The sequence below is a fragment of the Megalops cyprinoides genome, chromosome 2 (assembly GCF_013368585.1).
Source record: "Megalops cyprinoides isolate fMegCyp1 chromosome 2, fMegCyp1.pri, whole genome shotgun sequence".
NCBI classification, from domain to species: domain Eukaryota; kingdom Metazoa; phylum Chordata; class Actinopteri; order Elopiformes; family Megalopidae; genus Megalops; species Megalops cyprinoides.
In genome coordinates, this window is record NC_050584.1 from 12,913,707 (window position 1) to 12,936,109 (window position 22,403).

Sequence of the window (22,403 nt, forward strand, 5' to 3'; positions counted from 1 at the left end):
GTACATAGTTAACTAACATATCCAGTCTTTCCAAACAGCACTTTGTAGAATACTCTCTCAGATGGAGATACTGCTTCCTCTCTTGAGTCAGCAGATGATTGCCCCAAAACTCATTACGAAAAACCAGACAAAGTGGCCCTTTTTGTACAGCATGACCAAGCCCATCACTTTGGATGAGGAAGTACCGGGAAGACAGCCATTAACCAGTCAGCATGTCCAGGTGAGCGCTTCACGCTTCACCCTTGATCTGAGCTGGTGGTCACCCGGACAAATAAATCACACTGCGCCGGCTGCCGATTACACCAGGGCATTCGCCACACACCGTCTGTAACATCCATCTTCAGGTGAGTGAAACCTCCTTGCTGGAGGTGTGCTCGTCTGACACTTGATACTCCCCCTTTAGCACGCGACGCCACACTCTGTCTGCACTGGCTCCCAGGGATAGCACAGCGATGTTTAGATCAGATAGGGCCCACTTAGCATTTCTGAGGCAGTGAATCAGGAGGAGAGTGATGTGCTGCTGGCTGCAATAGTTATGATCCTGACTTCCGATTTTGCTCCCAGATCCTCACGACCAGCTGAAAGCGTTCATGTTCAAAATTAAGTCAAGAGGGAGTGATCTCTGAAATACAAATGCATGTACAATTTCAATTTTTAAGAGAAAAATAAAATGCAAAATACCCCTGACTGTGCTGCCTTGTGTATTGGCTGTGGTCTTGGATTGCATAACAACATCTTTGCTTGCACTGGAAGAGCAAGTGATCAATTCATAATAAGAAGAATAATTCAATCACATAAGTGATCTGTTTTTTTACCAACGCATGAAACTTGAAATAGGTTTGCAAACACATGGCGAAAAGAAGACATTACTTACATGTGGATCACAGGAGATGAGCAAGCTAATTATCTAGCCTTTTTTTTTGCAGAGAAAGGCTTCCTTTTAGGCTAAGAATGAATAAATCTAATTTGAGAGCATTTACTTACAGATCTTGTTTCAGTTATGGAGAGCTTATGGACAAAACCTTTGGATCAACCTAATGTGGGACTGCAGTCTGAGTATTAATGGACAGAGGCAGGCATCAGGGGCTGCAGAACAGCGCAGCCGGACAGTACTAATGCTTTAAGACACATCACAAAAGCCCTCATTATCAAATATGTAATACTAGTGCACACAGTGTTTCTCCAAAGCCTACAAATTCTAGATATGAGAGGACAGCAAATTGGGCAAATTAGGCGTTGCTCCGTGTCAGTGCACAGTGGCATCACCCACAGGAAATAATGAAGCATTTTACATTTGCGCCTCATGGCAATGTAATGGGCAGGTTATTAGGTGTGTTCACTAACCAAATGGTGGGATATACGCAATATTATGAATCCATGTGGTGTGTGGTGCCCTCCTGTAATTGCCAAACATGAACAGACAACCACTCATCCCTTTAAAATTCCACTCTGCTTTCGCTCAGAGGCATTGGTTGAGAAGACTGCAGCCAATCAGAACTGCTCTCTGGGGAGGTGGCAGTGCTGGCGAGAGGGTGATGCAGAGTGTGTATTAAGGTAAGCAGCCCTTATGCAATTAGAAATGAGAACCTTAAGAAACCCCTTAAGAGTGGTATTAATAGGTCTAAAGTAATCTCGCTCTAATCCAAGCTGTCAAGCAGCCAGACAGATGGGAGAAACCGCTCGACACTTAAAAAAAACTTTCAACACTGCCGTCTTCCTTTGACAGACTGTTCAATTACTGTGAGGGTTCATCTGATAAGCACTGTGGAAAATGCTTCCGAGGCTGATGGCTTTTCCACATCTGATTCTTCTGAATATGCTCTCATTTCTAGACAGTAGGATGGCTTGCTTTTAAGTGCTATCAGGGTGAAGGGGACTCTACGGTGTCTTCACCTTGAACCCTGAGTAAGCCTATCAGAGGAACAATCCTGACAACAGAGGACTAGTGTAGCACAATCACCATGAGAACCAAGCTGGCACTGAGCAACTCTACTGTACACGTCAAGATTTCCATCCTTTGCTCTGCATAAGAGCATCTGTTAAAATGCATGCATTGTAATGTAATACACTGTAATGTTAGAGGGTGAGGGTGAGGTTGAGCGAAACGCCTGTGCCCACACAGTCAACACAGCATCTCGCCACTCTCCTTTCTGCTGCCTGCGTTGAACTTCATCACGATTTTCCCAGCTTTTGAGAGCCTTACTTCCCTTTCGCCATTGCTCATGAACATGTAACACAGATATCTCATTTTCTGATTCTGCCTGATCTGATCTGACCATACAGTCTGACTCTTGTACAGAGGGCCATAGCTGGGGATAGAGCTCCAAATGCCCAGTGTCCAAGGTGAGAATTTTTAGATCCTTATGCAAAATTTTATTCATCAAATCTAGACATGCTGAGCCCATTCACGACAGTAAAAATTCTGCTTACCACTTCCTCTCCTTGTCAGCGGTTTCTCTGCTCCAACCTATGTCCCTTTTTTCCCTGTATATAATGTCCAAATGTAGGGGTCAACAACTTCAGTATCATGGCCAAGTGTGATCCCTTCATCAGATTCCAAGCCAAAGTACCCAATACCCACGCTAACTGCTTCCTCTACTATCTCCATTAGATACATTTTCATTGTGTGAGAATTCATATCTACAAAATAATTCCAGGAAAAAAAAACCCCTATAATTACAGAATTCACAAGACAATTACAAATGAGACAGTAATCAATTATGCAACGATTTCATTCAACATTACAAAGAAATAAGCCTTATTTAATCCCTATTAATACACTTAATAACATAAACACCTCCTATTCCAACAATTGTGGACTGCAGCAAAAAAACCTCATCCTTAGACGCTACAGCCCGCTATCAATGAGATGTCCTTAGCATTTCACATTTTGCAGCTCCTGCGTAGCTAAAGTCCACAGTTAAAATAACCCTTCCCTGAACTTTCCATTGACTCCCCTAGCCTCTGCCCTGACCCTCCACTTGACCCTCCCCTTGACATGGGCAGTCCTCCAGCACAGTAAGAGAGAGGGATGAGGACTCACGGGTGCAGAGGTATTCTTCACTGTTACACTGGGGGTGGTCGCTCGGAGGGCCCCGCTCACGCCATGGTAATACTTAAAGCAGATTTTCGTTTCCGCTGCAAGGAAGGAAAAGGGGGTGGGGGGATGGGAGGGATGAGATTAAGGGCAAGTCATTATTTTTTCCACATACATGACCCACTGTCCTGAATCTCACAGACACTTGTGGCCAGACAATAGCTGGTTTGACAATGAGATAATGTTAATCCAATGCGTCACTGAGAGTACATGTTCATTGCTGATGTGTGACCCGTATGCCGCGAAAGGCAAAAATAAGCAAATGACCGTATAACCTTAGTCTTTCTTTTTACAAGACAAACACCTGACTCTGTAGAGGGTGGTCGAGTATCAGACACATACCAAATACATTCAGTTTCAAACACATTGACATTGCAGGGATAAATGCTTGCTGGTTGGTGGGTGTCGTTTCCGCTAAAATCAAGGTGCTTGGAGAGTAGGCTTATGCACTGTGGCTTGGAATGGTCATCATGTATCTTGGCAACCTGCATACTGTTTTTGTGCAGTTATTCCAGGGGAGATTCTTGGAGTTAGAGGTGCACTGCCTCCACTACTGCTCATACAGACCCTAGATGATATCATATTGGAGGGCTTTGTGCCCAGCAGAGCACCTGAGGGATAAATATGTCTAAATGGAAAAGTTCAGTAGGCAGACATAACCCATTTTAAACAAGCCTGTGCCTGCCTATGTTTTTTTTTCTGAAGAGGATACTGACTGATCCTCAGAGGAGACTGCACTCAGCCTTTCACTTTCGATTACTGTGTTGGACAGCAGAGCAGTTACTTTACCTATGTGCACGATTATCAGTACACAATAAAACATTCTCTAGAGGTGCTGGGGCCAAGCCACCGCTAACCACTGTTGTCATTACCATGCTGGTGAGGACACAAAAAACAGTGGCAGTGTTGAGACTGTGGGATGTGGAGACAAAGAAAGCTGGCGCTAATTCTCGGATAGCAAACACATCCAGACGGAGGAGATGGGTGTTCTCAGAGGTGGGATTTCCCCCGTGAATTAACCCTGCTAAATAAATCTGCCTCCTCGTGCCATAACACATCGCAGAAATAGAGTTGTAACAGATCCTGGGAGGCTGAGAGAATGGCACAGTTTTTTCCTGCTCCAGTTTTCATGCCTCTCAGTATCCGTAGCCCACACCTGGGCCACTGTCACATGACTAATGGAGCACTATTTCCTACATAAAATGGTCTATTTGTATTCATGAACATGCCACTGTCATAGGAATTTTCTCTTGTATGGTAACCCATTCACAAAAGGATTAGAATCTTGGGCCCAATGTAAATGAATGATTTCTATTTCATATTTCTACTGTACCTGAGGCTGTAAGTTTCATCATCTAATAGCACAATCAAATCATTTTCCTAAGACAAATAACAAATTGGAAAAAACATACCTGATATGACAGTTACAACAGTGATTTTCATCCCCTTATACACTCAATGACAATTTACAATGAACCAAGTGTCCTAGAGTCAGCATTTGAGGAATGGTGTGAAATATGTCCAGGTACAGCACACATATAATGCAGTGCAATGGCATAATAGTTAGAGGCCCGCTTCTGCCACTTTGCCTGTGGTTTGACAGAAAACAGCTCACAGTTCTCCAGGGAAACTTGGACTAGCCACTTACCAGTTGGTAACAGCCAGAACAGGAGAATGTGCAGTACATATAAATACATCATTCCTGTGCAGTTTTGAAATCACACATTCACTTTATTTGACCATATTTTTTACCGTAAAGTAAGGTCATCAAAACACCCCTTTAAACGTTCAAGGCACTAACTACCTAAGCTGACAACAGGTATAAGAAACAACAAATCTAGCTTTGCTCTCAGTCCTCAACACTACTACCTACGGTTTACGCAGCAGGGAAAAATGAAATAATAGGATATAGAATGTAGGAACAATATAATAGATACTGGATGTCAGATTAAATGCTTACTGTTCTCCTGAATAATAAAATAATCAACTATTCTGGCTTAGCCCTACTATGAAAAGATGGAGTAAAAGATCACATTTCGGTCAAACAGCTCTGGAAACAGACAGATGCAGTGGCACTTGAGAATGAGCCCTTTCAAATATGGCCTTTGCATTCTAGCCTATCATCTTCTATTCTACCACTTACATGCAAGAAAGGTGTAGAGATTTGCTAGGTGCCATGTTAGTTTAACACTATCTGGCACACATGACATTGGGTGCATTCAAATAGTCACTGCCTTTGAACTTAGAAGCATAGCTTGCGTGCATGCTTGATTTGGTATGAGAACATAGGCCATCAACTCTTGATGCAGACAGCAGAGAGGGCTAGCCTGGTGGGCACCAACCTGTAAATTATCTTTTACATTGGAGCAAATGGCCCCTCACTGAAGTGATTGCCAGTTGAAAACGAGAGACAAATCGAAGCTTTTTTTTTTCAAAGCAAATTTGGTATTCAGCTGCAGTTCCAAGTAGTTACAAATGAGCTGAAATGATCAGAAGCATGTAATTTCTAGACAATTTTATTGAAAAAAAAAATGGGACCACTGCAACCCAGAAATACAGTGCTAATAAAGCAGTACCTTTGCTCTGCTTTAAATTCTGCAGCCGTTTGTAACGCCAGCCCACTCGCTAGTGTTCATTAACAGAAGTCTTAATGTCTTTTTTTATGAACTAGTGAATGGTGTAAAACACTCTCAATATATGTTAGCAAAAAAATCAAGTGCTCATTTTTTAGGCACAAAATATTGCATTTTAATATCTACATGAACTAAATGAGCTGACAGAGTCGAGCCATGGAAATGTATTCTTCAGACAGGCTTCTTTTTTGATAGATCAAATGGTCTCAAATTGAGCTTCCTTTTTAATGAGAGACAGATGACTGGTACTCCAATAACCATGTACGTCCTGAAGATAAACTGCAATGATCTTGTGACAGAAAATCTAGACCTGTAACCTGTACTAACCTCTTATCATCAAAAAGCAACATTCAGTACTGTACCTCCATAAGAGACATTATGTACTACAACCGTTATCACACTGACACCCATTTAATGGGAGGCCATGATCCACAACAAACTGGCCAAATAAAGCCAATATAATAATCTGAAGCTTTGATGGTCAATGCAGTGCCACAAAATAAAATTGAAGGGCAGCTAATGCTCCTCTACTGAAACGATTTCACAGTATACCATGAGATTCTGCATGCATGATTTAAAATCTTCTGGAAAAGGAGCAGTACATGCTTAACAATGAACTCTAGGCAATGTTTTAATTGCATAGAACATGCACACAACAAGTCAACAGGATTTACAGGGCATATTTATAAAAGCTTGGGAAATCCATTCTGGCAATTTCCCTGCATTTGATTTTCTCATGAGACCACCCCGGTGCCTTTAAGAATCCAAGCTTAGTGCATTTCAACCCTGTATTACCATTGGTGTAAACAACGCATTCCTGTGGTTTACCACGGAGGAACACTCTTTCTTATTTTTGTGGTGTGTGTTGTGTGGGGGCTTGTGCTGTGTGAACATTTCTAATTCCATGCATTATTCCATTTTGATAACTCTCAGCACGCAGTGTGAATCACTAGGCTTCTGCTTGATGTGGGAGACACGCAGCACAGTGTAAACACTCTGAGAGGTGCACTTACGCTCAACAAAGTAAGAGCTTGCGTCGATCTTCCACACAATCTGGCCCTTGTGGGAGCCGTTCACTCCTCTGTTCTTATAATCCAGAAAGTTCTCTGACAAGACCTCATCTGAGAAGGAAGACAAACACAAGACAGTTCCCTCATCTGCATTTTTATTCCACCTCTATATGAACAGCAAAACATTGGTTATACTCTCACTTGTGTATGAGGTGCAATTTATCAAAGATAACGAAAGGCAATATGCATCTGATAGTAATATCAAAAACAAATGTGTTCTTCTGTTACACTTTTTTTCCCCCACAGTGGAAATTATTTACAGAATCAGAGATAAAACTAAATGAACTGTGTTGTTTGACCACATTCAATCACTCAGTTACAGCACACCTTTGTAATGTCATTACAAAGCCCGCAAAAGACCCGCATCCCCACAAAAGCTCCACACGTCTCCGCAGCGGTGCTGACTGTTGCCACAGAGCGGATAAAAAAAATCTGTGAAGATATGGCAAGCCTGAGTCTGCTGTATCATGTGGGCCCGGCTCTGCCGGAGGCAAGATCTCAGAGAAGAGATGCGAGGGTGTGAGCTGCCTAAAAATTACACCGCGAACGGAGAATAAATCTCCACCTTAGCCTGAGATGCCGCATTCCTCAGCACTTATTTTTGTGAAAAATTATGGAAATCACTATCAGAACATAACTCTAAAATGCAAAAACAGCCTACAGAGAATGCGTTGTGAGAAATACAGCTCCTTTGCTCCCATTATTTGCAGGTGCTAGGTGGGTAGCGCGGTTGACTAACATTGTCATTACCTTTAGTCATTTGGCAGAGACTCTTATTTAGGATGAAAAAGTACACATAATAAGACCACATCAACAACAGTCCACAAAGAAAATGATAATCTACGTCTAAGAATGTGAATCCTTCACACAGTGATATAATACAGTGTTTCTCAACCCTCTCCTGGAGTACCCCCTGCCCTGCATGTTTTAGATCTCTTCCTGCTCCAACACAGCTGATTCAAATGATCAACTCGTTATGAACTCCTGAAGCTGCTTAATAACAAACTGATCATTTGAATCAGCTGTGTTGGAGCAGGGAGAGATCTAAAACATGCAGGGCAGGGGGTACTCCAGGAGAGGGTTGAGAAACACTGATATAATATAACCAATGCTATACTGAATACAGTATAAGAGTTAAAATAATTTAAAAAAATTAGAAATGTACTAAATACAAAAGCAAAAAATGACTATATGCTAACAATTTACAAACTACCTAACTTGTGTCAAGGCTCAATAATAGCTGCAAAATACAATAAGGCTTAAGTCCTATGACTAGGAAGGGGAGCCAAGATACAGTACCAGAGTTGTGTTTCTAGTCACTGATCTTTGCTGTACAGGAAAAGGGGGCACATTGGCAGCACCAGTGCTCACCAATGAGGTACATTCCGATCCAGTCTCCAGCATCCACCTCCTCCTTGATGTCCCAGCAGATGATGATGTCCTGGGACTGGCCAATGGCGTAGAGGGAGTTATTGACCATGAGCGTGGAGCGGCTGTCGGAGGTCACCAGGTCGGTGTCGCTGTTGGAGCGCGGGATGCCGATAGCCTCGTGGGCACCATTACGGATGTCCACGTTGGCGAACTGCTCGGGGTTGTAGCTGTAACGCACAGGATCTTTACAGCGCCGGCGGTTCTGGGAGCTCCGTGAGGGAGAGGCCATGGCTGCCAGCCCAAGAAACCTGTTCTGGTACAAGTTCTGGAGCCGGAGAGAGAGCACACACCATAAGCAGGAGGGGTGGGGACAGAGCAGCACATAGATACTGGATGTCAGATTAAATGCTTACTGTTCTCCTGAATAATAAAATAATCAACTATTCTGGCTTAGCCCTACTATGAAAAGATGGAGTAAAAGATCACATTTCGGTCAAACAGCTCTGGAAACAGACAGATGCAGTGGCACTTGAGAATGAGCCCTTTCAAATATGGCCTTTGCATTCTAGCCTATCATCTTCTATTCTACCACTTACATGCAAGAAAGGTGTAGAGATTTGCTAGGTGCCATGTTAGTTTAACACTATCTGGCACACATGACATTGGGTGCATTCAAATAGTCACTGCCTTTGAACTTAGAAGCATAGCTTGCGTGCATGCTTGATTTGGTATGAGAACATAGGCCATCAACTCTTGATGCAGACAGCAGAGAGGGCTAGCCTGGTGGGCACCAACCTGTAAATTATCTTTTACATTGGAGCAAATGGCCCCTCACTGAAGTGATTGCCAGTTGAAAACGAGAGACAAATCGAAGCTTTTTTTTTTCAAAGCAAATTTGGTATTCAGCTGCAGTTCCAAGTAGTTACAAATGAGCTGAAATGATCAGAAGCATGTAATTTCTAGACAATTTTATTGAAAAAAAAAATGGGACCACTGCAACCCAGAAATACAGTGCTAATAAAGCAGTACCTTTGCTCTGCTTTATTAGCGCACAGGATAGCCGGGATACGAGTTTCCTCACTGATCCGTGACGAACCTTCATTTCAGTTCAATATACTGATGAAAAGGTTTTCAACTATATAAAACTGAAACAATTGTTCTTTAAACAAAATTGTGCTGTTGATGTGCGGTAAAGTGTTGGTTAATGCTAAAAAGGGTGCTGATCTCATCTGATTAAAAAAAAAAATCATGCCAAGCCATCTCTGAACTGTGGGGTGTAGCGTATGATGAACACCAAGACGCTGCAGGCCATTCTGGTATTCCATAAAGTTAGTGTCAGAATAACATGCTATTTAATCACTTTATAACTGCCGGACTCCCTTCTTCATGAGTAATGGAAGTCATCACACAGCTAACAGGTTAATAGGTGTATTAGTGAGGTGATTGTGTAACATACTCATTAGATTAAACTATAAATCAGGCTGTCTCATCTCCTAAAGCATGCACCATGAGAATGTTCCTATCAGCACTAATGATAAGTGAACCAGTATCAGTTTTGGATGTTTCTTACACTTGAGCAATAATTAATGATCTGTACAGAAGCAGCTTGTTTGCATGGTTTGAAATATGCAAGTGTACATGTGTAAACAGCCCTGGTACAGTCAGAGCAATTACATAAAGCAGCTGTCACTCGGCGCAGCACATTACTGGACTGTAAAGATGGGCTTTGAACAAATTTTATTACAGTATATGGACAATAAATAGCAGTAGCATAAAGTTCACATGTGGGGACCTGCCACAGTGACAGCACGGCTCCACTGAACCGAGGTGTGAAGAAGTCATTGATCACTTCATCTTGAAGTGGTGTGAACATGGTGCCACGATGTCAAATTGATGGGGGGTGACATAGGTTGTGTCGTTGTGCTAAGCAGTTGAGGAATGATTGTTTCTCATAACCCTCTACTGAGGACAGCCCATCCCTGCATGCTACCCACGCTGGTGCTTTGAACAGCCAATCAGAAAGACTGATTCTTCGGGAAACCACTATAACTGGGTAGAGCTGATACAAACACAGGAATAATTTTTCTCTTTCAAGGAATCGCCTTTCACAGTGGGCCATTTTAATACTGTGCAGCACATTAATACCAATGCCAGAGAATCCCCTGCCTGTTGTGTTTCTTTGTAGAAGGCAGGTAGCATAAAGACCCAACTTTAATAAATTATACCAAATAAACTTCAACAGTTTTTGCACTTTGATTTCATTCTCTATGATAATTCTTTCACTGTCTCCCTATGAGGAGCTAGGGGTGCTGCGATGCTGTTGTAGCGCATTTCTGGCTGGCTTCTCTGCACACCCACAGGCTGCTAGACATCTAGCTCTGCTTCCAGCCTCACAGCAAGGGTGAGAGACGGCTGAGCCAGAGGAACTTCCCTGGCTGACTGGGAAGCTTGACTTCCCCTGCCCATCTCACACATAGGGCTCAGAGTAGGTACACTGACTTGTACGCCCCTGGCCCAGAGACAGGAGACACACTACCTCACACATGGTGTTTACATGAGACAGGATTGACACTACAACACACAATGGGTTCTAATGTAACAAGAGAGACACTACCTCACACACAGTGCGAAAATGAGACAGGAGAAACACTACCTCACACAAAGAGTGAAAATATGACAGGAGAAACACTACCTCACACACAGAGTGAAAATGTGACAGGAGAAACACTACCTCACACACAGAGTGAAAATGTGACAGGAGAAACACTACCTCACATACAGAGTGAAAATGTGACAGGAGAAACACTACCTCACACACAGTGTGAAAATGTGACAGGAGAAACACTACCTCACACACAGTGTGAAAATGAGACAGGAGAGACGCTACCTCACACCCTGGGTTAAGATGAGACAAGGGCACATATACAGGCCAGGTTGGTTTGTACTGAGGTGATGCTTTTTTGTCAAGTTTTTTGTCATTCCATGTCAAAAATAGCTCTCCCATTTCATCCAGCTTCTTCACCCCTTTATATCATGCTATATGGCAAGCATGTCAATGTTTCTTTTTGGAATCAGACCTCATTGCACTGCATAAAAGTGAACCGTTTATTTTGGTGTAATCTGAAATTGTTTTAGTTGTATTCCTGTGTGTGTATGTGTGTGTGTGTGTACATGAGTATGTATGAACGTGTGCATTGAGTATATGTACTTTTTATTTTATTATTTATTATTTATTATTTTAATGAAGTGCATCAGTAACGACAATTATACTAACAATGTCAGTTTCATAATAACAGTTATGTACAAGCAAGCTGTCGGCAGGCTGTGTGTGTATGCCTGTGTGTGCGCATGTGTGTGTGCGTGTGTGAGTGCACAGCAGATGAATTGGGTCCCAGTTGGCTCCTCACACAGATCAGCAGAGGAAACAAACTCATCGGCTCTCCTTTGAGGTTTGAGCTCTAGTCTCAGTGTCAGAGAGAGAGAGTCACAACGCTCTGCCTGTTTTCCAGAGACACAGCGTCGTGAGAGAAGCAAGCACTGAGACCCCCCATCTCAACACCCTGATCCCTCTACAAGTGGCGTGAGGCAGACGCTGTCCGCTGGAAGTGACAGCAGCCCTGTCTGCGCTGCATGCTCCATCACAGACAGCTGCCACTGACACTGTCCTTTCTACAGGGCCGAGCTGATCTCTCTTCACACCATGCCGTCGCTATCACTCCGTCTGTCTGCGCAGTCGACTCCTCTGTGTGCTGACCGCATCGTAATACTGCGCAGCTGCTTAAACTTACCGTTCCCCCTAGCCGCGAGTGTCCGCACTGCCCTGCGACTGGTCTAGCAGCCAGCTGTCTCCGGCGAGGAGAGTAACAGTACTGCCACCTCCCACCGCTCCCTGTCCATGGCAGATGAAATCCTACACATTAAATCTATCCATGCATCTATGCTTTTAAATCGCTTCCTAGGGTAATTCTCGGGGAAGGCAGTTCATACAGAATAAGTCGTGCATGACTTCCTGCATTGCCGTGTGCCCGGAATACTGGACGCAGGCTCAACAACAATGGCCTGAATAAAGTGCTGCCCCCTGACACATACAGACACAGAAAGGAAATAATAGCCAGATGTTTCAGATTCAGAATCAGACATCAAAGAACTAATGCTAAACTAATGCCCAATGCTTTTTATGTTTTGTTTAAAATATTGCTAGTACAGTGTCATGCTATATACATATCTTTCCACCAGCCAGGGGAACATTCACATACATACAAAATAAGTCATCAAAAGATGATGTTTCAGTGAAGACAAGTGTAGAAAAAATGTCATGTTCCCACTTATTTAATGTGAATTTGGTTAGTGTGCTGCGCTGTCGCTGGCACATACATTAATATGGATTGACAGAGATCATATCGGGAGATTATATTTAGCATATTTATTGGTGCTAAATACCGAGCGCAGACGTTAGTGTAATTGTGCTGAATGCACGGGGCACAGGGCGGTGCTCACAAGCATTAATCGTTCCGAGTGTATGGGGGCTTTGAAGCTGCACACGAGTAACAATAAACCCAGGGAGAATACTGTAAACCCTGCTGATCTGATGTTTATACAACTGTCTCTATGGAGACCTCACGTACTTCACTCTGCAGACAAATAGCTAAAAACATGCTGGTAAAAGCTTTATTCGTTTTGGCAGGACGAGAGAAAAAAAGAAACACAATTTCAGATAGTAGATCGTGCTCTTTATCCAATAGCAAAATCAACTTCTGTGCCACAAATTACTAGATGGTGAGCACACACACTGTTGAGTCCAAATATGTGCAGAACTGAGGCTCTCAAAAGCAGAGCTGCCTGCAGGTTTTATTTTTGCAGCACGTTTCAGGTAGAACTTTCTGATTAAGATTCTAATGAGAAGGAAAAAAAAAACTGCATGGGATCTCTAGGAATCCCAAGCAATTCATCTGAGCAGGTCCAGCTCAGTAAAGAAGATTTTATGGTAGCACTGTTTAGAAAGCCAGCCACAACTGATTTGAGATAGAGGCACAGAGACCACCCCCATGGCAGAGGTTTAGGAATTCCTGTGCTAAATGACTGTGTGCTCCTGATCCAGCTTTGCAATGGCTTACCGTCACGCTGTTTTAGCGAGAAGTGTTGATCCGCACTTGCACACAGTGACTTACTTAGAGGTATTATCCATACGTTTGTCGAGTCATGCCCTGTGAATTACACCCCTCACCTTTCGGTGTGGAGCAGAAAGAACCTGAAAAGCATCTCAGCGAGTTAACTCATGTAACAACAACATGAGATTCATTAAAATTACTTTCTGACAATGTCAATTTGCCGTTCCCATGTAAGGACACTGGTCTGATGCTGACTTCATAGTCTGTAGATCACTTGAGTTTGGAGTCCTTGTGTTCTGTGTCCCATTTATGCTCATGAGGAGAATGCCAAGCTGAAATACAGCCCATGTGTTGGTTTGTGGAGGAGAACCAACAGCAACGAAAGTAGACATAACACAGTTTGGGCTCTCTGCAAGGCAACACACTCATACTCATGGACATTTTGAAATAGACACAGAAGGAGTGCACACTTTCAGTGCATGATCTCACTAAAATGTTAGTATAATACAGCTCTGTTCATATCTCACACATCAAAGACATAAAAAAGATCTTGCAAAGGGTTGGCTTTATCCTCCAGCCATTTCAAACTTTGATCTCTTTAGGTTCTTTGGTTCTCACTACCCACCACTAGGGTTTGGTTCTTTGATGATCGGTTCTTAAAAGTGGAATTAAGAGTAAATAAAATGGGCATCTATGCTTACATAACACTTGTTTTTTTTTTAATTAAGAAATGTCCATAGCTCGATTCTTACATTCTTACAATTTCAGCTTATATTGGAATGATTCTGTTCCAGTATAATTCTTATAAACAAAATGCAGTACACTAGCACTATCAATTTAATTACAGGGAGAGACGATTACAATATACAGTATGAATCCAACCCTCAGAATGTCTGTCTTGATGCTTGGGCATATTTAGATAGCGGATGCACACTGACTGGAATCAGCACAGATTTAAGCATTCTGCTCTGGAAACCTGCCTAGTCAGGACTGTGCTGTACTACTGTAATCGTTAACACTCTTTTGTGGCTACTGTGGCTTTTGTGTTCTTTTTCCCCTTTTATTGAACTGTTTTGGAATTGCTAATTGTACGTTAGGCTCATCTCATTGTGACAACCTCTGCATTTGGGTATGAGCTCTGAACTGAGGCAAATGCAATCCTGCCATTCACTCACATGATGCGGCCAATGGCTAATTTTCACACTACAAGCTAAGCAGTGCACCATAGTGAAGTGGGCGCCAACTGGAGGATAGGTGCTGTTCCACTGATATCGTCCAAGCAACTCTCAGATGCCTAACAAACTGCAGGGCATCTGTAAGTGGAGACATTAGGAACCCCTTGCTGAACTACCCACCCCTAATCCTGACAGAACAAAGCAAATTTGTTCTGCCATTGGGGGCGCCTGGTCAATGCCGGCAGATGACAAGGCCAGTCTTGAAAACAGACCACGGGGCTCAGTCTGCACTCAAGATGAGCACCTTGCCAGCCGGAAGCCCCAGGTTTTCCGGCTGATTTGGATGTGTGTAGTTCAGTCCAGGTCAGCTTAGGCGTGAGGATCTGAACATAAACCACGATGATGATGAATGATGATGGAACAAGGGGTGCAGCAATGACACAACACAGCCGTAAAAACTTCACACGATGGAGACTCAGACCTCACAGGGCAGTAGGGTGGATGGTGGGGTGGGTGGGTATGCATTTATAGGGACTAGCCTGTTCCTACTCTGCATTCCATTACGAATGAACCTGGTGCTCTGATGGAATGGGATGGGTGTGTAGTATACAGAAAAAAAGGACACTGACCTTAACACTACACAGGTGCAGCAGCATAATGACCCGTCAATTGAAAGCACACCAATTCCTGAGGAAGAGTTAATGACATTACTCCAACAGAGCTTGGATACAGTGCCACAGAGCCCGTTAAAACATTTGTTCTTCCTTGTGTGTGTGGGCTACTCTAAGTGTATCCGATATGCATGTCAAAAGAATTCCCTCACTTGCTCCGCTGCTGTAAACAAACCAACAAAAACAAACACAAGTCATACAAGTTCAGAGTGAAACCATGTGTTAATCTGACAGTTACATATGACTGTGTTTGAAACATAACGTCATGTCATCTTTCCTGAAATGGTCTAGGGCCCTGACTCAGACCTAATGCTTTGCAGTTTGCCTGTAATTTTCCCAAATTCAGTCAAGGGCAGTCTTTTTGGACACATTACAAAACAGCATTTGAGCCTGGCAGCATCTGAAATGAAATGGAAAATGTTATTAAAATATCCCAAAAAGAACTCATTAAAATTTGATATTCAACATAAAGGGCAAGCTGCAAGCCAGTAGGCAAGACCCTTGACACTGCTGTCTGAGACCCTGTCTGTCAATGTGAGGCTATTGATCAACATTCTCTATTCTGTAGCTTCAGTGGAAACACAGACATGATAACAGCCACAGAAACAGACATACATAAAGACAGACAGGCTGCATGCGCATCATCTGATGGTCACATGTTCGCCAAATTAAAACTCCTGCAAAAAAAAAAGGTTAGACAGGATAAGAAACACATGTTGTTTATAACAAGAGTGAATCAAAAAGTGAAAGCCAGCAAATGAACAGTGCCCAAGCTAACAGATAAAAGTACTCGATAAAGAATCAAGCCAGAGATTTTTTTTCAAGCCAGGAAACTTACAGGGCACCAAAGGGTATTCTTTGAAAAATAAAAAAGAACAGAACAGAGAACATATTCGTTTGGATGTACCAAGCATTTACGAATCCGCCTAGTTAATCTGCCTGGGGCGTGCTTGGTACATTCCGCCAAACACTTTCCCTGGGTGCATTTTCAAACGCTTTTTATATTGCTCCAAAAAAACCTTTAAAATAATCCAAACTATTTTACAGAGGTATGAAGTATGAAATGTTAACAACAACGTGAACGAGAGGTACCTTTTCAAAGAGATATCCCAGGTGCACACAAACAAGTCATCCATTTAAACACATACATGAGGAGCTCTGCATGCGTTCATTAATGGACGGGTCATTAACTCAGTATGCGCAGTCACAACAGAACATGAACTTCAGACATTATATCCGCATTACTGTCATACTTGTCACAGTATGTTAGCAGCACATTTGCAGGCTGTGATAGTGTGATAGTGATAGCTGACACAGACTGAGGCATAAATGATTAGGCACAAATATAATCAAAATGAATGACAATCTACAGACTAAGGTGAGGCACTGCAGTGGGTGGCTTGGCATCCCAGTGATGCCTGTAGAGTATTCACACAGCTGGGACTTGAACAGTGAACCAGCCAGTGAACTCTTTTCATGCTGTGCCAGTATTTGACAATGTTAATTGCAATGATGTAAAGGATCCTAGGATACCCAGAAATCATTAAGCCTGCTCTACTTCTTGCTCTCCCTGAATATTACTTAACTTAATTAGGCAGCACGTGAGAGGCATGGCTCACCAGGTTTTGAATGTTACTCATGCTGGTAGCAGCTAAGGACGTCTTGATTATCTTAGGGAAAACCCAGCTCAGACTAATCAATGTGGATCTTTCTCAAAAAAAAAAAAAAAAAGTTAAGCTGAGCTCGAGAACAGGGCAGAGCTGCATGCCGCTACCATCGGCATCCTTTCATAGCGTTCCGACAGCTCCTACTCAGAAATAGCGATCACCGGAAAACCCTTGGCCAGTAAGCCTTTTTACACCAAATGCATTTTACTTTCCATTGCACATGAGATGCAGAGAAGTACTGCAAATGATGGCAAATGTTCCTCAGGTTACACTAGACATCCAGCACACTATTGACAGTGATAGTAAATATTCCTCTGATTAATGGAAGGCTCCTTCAGGGTACAGAGATGCAAGTCAATATTTTTTTGGGAGGGGACAGATGCTCAGCACAATACAAGATTTTGAGACAAAGCTCCAAATGCCTGAGTCATTGAAGGGTTTTACTAATTAGCTTTTTCACATGCTGCATACACTCCAACAGTGGTGCCGTGCATGGCAATTCATCACATTGTCATAACACACAGGGGAAAAAACCCTTTACTGACTCACATCCAACACAGTGACGACCCCTATCAAACATCCTTCACCATGTGTTTGCCATTAATGGCAAGACCAGCTATCTGAATTAAATCACTAACATTGTTCAGTGTCAGCAACAGGCCGGGTTGCTCTGAAGCTTCCTACAAGCTATTTGTACAATTAATAGGAACCTAACTGGCCTAATTGATAATCAAGAAAGTGCAAAGTGCAGGGTCCTGATTCTGCTTCTCAGCAACCCAGAGCAAGGATAAAGTGAAGTTACCGTGGGAACTGTGCTGTAAGAAATCTGAGGATGACTCCGACAACCTTCTCTCAACAGATCTTCCTGATGATGTGGCTTAAAGAAGCTCAACTCTCAGGAGTTTTATGACTTTTATTTCATCAACATCAGACATAATTAAGACAATGGATCATTCCATTACATGTGTTTCCCCCTGTGAGCTTGTACGAATTGCAGTGTGTATTTTCATGTTTTATTCTGTGCTCATCATATATATGCATTTTGGGACTTGGGAAAGCAAAAAACATGAAACAGCCTTAACTAATTAATGAAACCGTTTCCAGTGAGTAAAGAAAAGTAAAGCCTCCTCCATAATGTATAATCACAGTGGATGCTGAAAGTCTAATCAGGATCTAATCCATAGACAGAACAGATCCATAGGTCTGTAAGGGAGTTAATTCTTACAATCAGATCAATCACTCCGAAGCAACTGGAAGAGACATCAGAATTCAAGTCCAAAGAGTCCATCTATGTGAGAAACTGGGAATCTGTAAAGCTCTACCATGTTAGACTAATAAGCCCATGTTTTCATAATCCCCACCATTTAAGACATTCTGTGAGCAATTCCACTAACACAACAGGAGATACATTAGCAAAAGGTAAGGATTTAATGCCATTCAAAAAGAAAAGGAAAGGCTGGAAACAGTAGTAGCTCGGTTTGTTTCAGTAGACATTTAATTAATGGGGGAAACCATCACATTAGTCTTAAGAGATGTGCTCTGTAGTTGGCCCCTGCTCACCAATGTCCTGCTGAATAGTCAGAATCAGTCTATTCTGGGAACTAGCCTACATCATTTGCAATGTATGAACACTATCTGCAGTGGTGTGAACAGAGCAATGACTCACGAGCCGTGAAATAAAAATTTGTCGACAATGCCGCAATAAGTGTAGTACTTTCTTTTAGTGAAATTTTCTTGACCTTTTCTGGTACTGAGGTTTTAAACCTGGAGCTGGATACAGCACTGTCTAGTCTGTGATTTTTACTGCTCAATTTTCAATCAAAGATAATCTACAGTATCTACAGAGAAAAGTAGATTTCGCAAAGAAATGAATGCAGTGAAGGCAAGACCATTTAATTTCCTTGAAATTCAAGTTACTTCTACCAGTTTTGTCCAAGTTACTACACTGAATACCTGCATCCCAAATACAGCTGGCAAAATGCTCCTCTAGCTTGACATACAGTACCTTCTGCACCAACCAGTTTCTACCACACCAGGGTAAGAATCTAGTAGTCTTGTATCTAGTGTCAGTAGACTCGCAGACCAACCCATGGAACTGCTGTGCGATTATGGTCTGGAAACACAGTGCGACAATCATAAATTGGATTACTCCAGGCCAGATTTGCTTTGGGAACCCTGTAAAGGTTACAGGGACAGTCTTTCTCTGGCGGGGAGTTAGCAGAATTCAGGAGGGCAGACCTTCTGAGGTGGAACATTTGGAGGGTCTGCAGGGAAGCAGCAACGCTTGGGGAGATTAACTTCTGGTCTTTGTTACATAATCAGCTTTGCTGATATTACAGCGCTGTGTTCCACGGCCACCCCAGTCAAGGGAAAGCACAAATGCAAATCTGTCACAGTTTTCTGTGATGCTTCACACAGTGCCAAAGCATAAACAGAGAAGGAAGACCACAGAGATGTTCTGCTCCTCAGCATTCAGATATCCACACATCCAAGTGATGTTTTACAATACACACAAAACAAGTTTCAGTTTTCCAGTGTTAGATGTAGTTTGGTTGATTACTAATTACTGAAAACACCCTGAGTATATGCACATCTGGCTGAAATACAGGAAAGAATCCTCCTTTCCCCTCATCCATAATGAAACTCAAGCTCCTAAACCGTATGTGGTGGGGAAATAGGCCAGTTAATTTAGCCACTTAACTCGGACTCAACTCTACAAAATGAAGAATTAGCCAAAAAGGGCTACTCTGTGGTGACCAAAGAGCATGGGGAAACAAAGAGGACCACCAGATGCTCAAAAAGGCAGAAGGGGTAGAAAAACCAGAAAAGGAGAATGAAGCTAGTTGCATTAAACCTTTCATGGAGTTATGTCTGCACTTAACTCTTTAAAACATAGAGGTTATCTCCTGAAGCCGGACCAACACGTAAGTCCTGTCTATGTTTCTGACACACAAAAACTTGACACAACATAATTGAATACAAACACATACCAATAATAACCTTCCCTAAGAGATGGGCCCTACAAGGAAACTATAGCCTGAAGGACTTGCAATATGTAACTGTGAGAGTGAAACAAATAAATGAACACATCTGTTGCAGAACCTGGTCACTTATCCTACATCTGACGCAGTGGGAATCAACACTTTGGCATCTGCTTGTTTTGAACCTTGTGCAGAATTGGTCAGTGGCATATGTCCATTTGCTTGCCGTGTTATATTACAGGAAGCATGCTGGATTGGTGGGAAGTATACCAGAGGGGGTATCATGTCTTGTTTGCCCTGCATAACCGCTACTCAATGCACCGTGCAGACCAGCAGGAGACACTTTGCTCATCATATCATATATGCGACCTCAAATGGCATCCCGTTCAGGAAAGTCCATTTATTTTAGAGGCAACGTGCCAATAAAAAGTAGGAAGACAAAAGCAATCAGAAAATGCACAGAGCTGCAGGAGATGGCCACTTTCACATGGATGGCTGGATGGATGCCAAAGTGAAAGTGCATGGATCCATCTTTTTGCCTGCAACCATAAGACTGCAGGTAGAAGGCTGCTGTATAACACTTCCTTTCAGATCTCTCTCTTGCATCTAAGAAGGTATATGTTTTAGTAATACAGGGTACAAAATAGTGCATCAGGGGGACGCTTTGATGGCCACACAAACACTGTGATGTAACATTTAGGCATTATTTCTATTTAAAAGAAAAATGTAATATTTGTAAAGTGATCAAAGTGATTGATGTTAATCAACCGTTCAACTCAATTTCCCTTTCCTTCAAAAAACAACCTCAAAAAATAAAAATGAGACTTTTTTCTTCACAAACGTTAAGATATCTTTAACTCATCAGCTCATCAACAGTAACATTTGACACCAACATGTTTGTTGCACGAAATCTGTTTTTTAATGTCTGATTTACACTAAACCTGATAAATCTGAAGTAATCCGTGTGGCTGCTTTCCAACATGTTAGCAAAACTGACAGGATCAAATATGCAGACTGAGAAGATCGTGATTAAGAGCTTTACTAAGCAGCTACAGAATTGAACTAAATCACAGCTGCACAACTAAACCTGGAACATATAAGAAATTACATGTAAGCCATCATACCACACCTACAGCTGAATGAACAAGCATAGATCCCTTTCAGTACTTTGAAAAATATCAGCGGTTGAGGGATTTTTAGCAATGGACTCCACAGAGTTTGGTCTTTTGGGGCAGGAGGCACATTTCAGGCTGTGATATGGGGGTTTAATCAGTAGAGGGTATTACCAGCTGTCATCTGAAATCTACTGATATCGTCTGTGGCCTAAGTGAGCACAGCAGGAATAGGGATTCCTTCCTAGCCACTGATATTGTGCGGAAATCCAGAGAATTCAAAGGGCAATACTGGTCACAGGGAGCTAACTGCACAGTCCTGAATATACACTCGCACAGATGCAGGCACACATGCAAAAACAGCGTTGGTACGCAATCAGAGCCATACAAGTCCTGGCACTAGGCTGTGTGTTTGGGCTGATTGGGTGAATGTAATGTTCAGGCTGGGTCAGGCTAGATTTAAACACACACACACACACACACACACACACATAGATATGTTAACCTTTTTATGCAACAAATAACTGTTTTGGCTTTATATCTATTGCTTGTGCACCAGCCAATACCTTGAATAAACTGCCTGTTTAATTTTAGAATTGCTGCACTGATGCCGGGAATGCAGCCATTATGGTGCTAGGGTCTTAGTAAGCAACTCCAGGGTACAGACCGATAAGACAAGATGTATAATTAAAAAACTGAAACATGAAAATGTTTACTTTTTGTGCATTCTTTCAGATAATGAATTGAATATAAGCATGGTGATTTTTTGGCATCACAATTGGGATTACTTTTTTTATATAAATGAGACAGTGATGAAGAACACATATTATGAGGTAAAAATAGATATCGAAGACATTAATTACAAAAGTTGTGACAGTGACAACAAAAAAGACCTACTTTTTGGATGTACAAACGTCAGACAAGATAGTTGACCTGAATAGCCTCTTGGAAGTATATTAGATTTTAGTTTTTAATTTTATTAGTCTGGTTTGACTAGGTGCAGTTTTAGTTGGTTTGGTAAACAACCTTGATGCATATCAGTGAAATACATTTATATTCACACTGCATTTTTGCTGGTTTCTGTTTGTTTAATGATGTTTTGTACTGGAGTTGTACTGAGATGACTGGGTGAGCTTTAATTTGATTTCTGCAAAGGAAAATGGACTGTCTCTGTATTTACACTTGAAAAAGAGTTAATTACATTTAATTTCTTGTTCATTAATAAAACATTAGGGATTATTCTCCAGTTGTCTGTTGTAGCTTGTCATTTTGTAATCACAGATCTAACTGTTATAATCTACCTATTACACACTGATTAAAAATGCACAAAAAGGGACATTAATTTAGGCGCATAGATTTAAAATATAGATTCAAATATATGATATTGAAAAGCTGGCATCCTGTGTTTGCTTGTGTTAGTTAGCAAATCCATGATACATAATTAATGACCTAACACACTAGTCTTTTCTTTGAGATACAAACATGTTTCCATATGGACAAACACATATTTCCAGATAC

General features: G+C 42.0%; 1 protein-coding gene across 1 annotated transcript in view; it reads right to left on the minus strand.

Moving 5' to 3' along the window:
* LOC118772437 (E3 ubiquitin-protein ligase HECW1) overlaps positions 1-22,403 on the minus strand; it is an 86,259-nt gene that overhangs the window by 53,423 nt on the left and 10,433 nt on the right. The window contains exons 2-5 of the mRNA XM_036520761.1: positions 15,084-15,141; positions 8,172-8,496; positions 6,744-6,851; positions 3,044-3,138 (exon numbers count right to left, since the gene is read on the minus strand). Of these exons, the coding sequence (XP_036376654.1) occupies positions 3,044-3,138; positions 6,744-6,851; positions 8,172-8,496; positions 15,084-15,110 (555 nt within the window). The 5' untranslated portion in view covers positions 15,111-15,141. The remainder of the gene's footprint in view (positions 1-3,043; positions 3,139-6,743; positions 6,852-8,171; positions 8,497-15,083; positions 15,142-22,403) is intronic.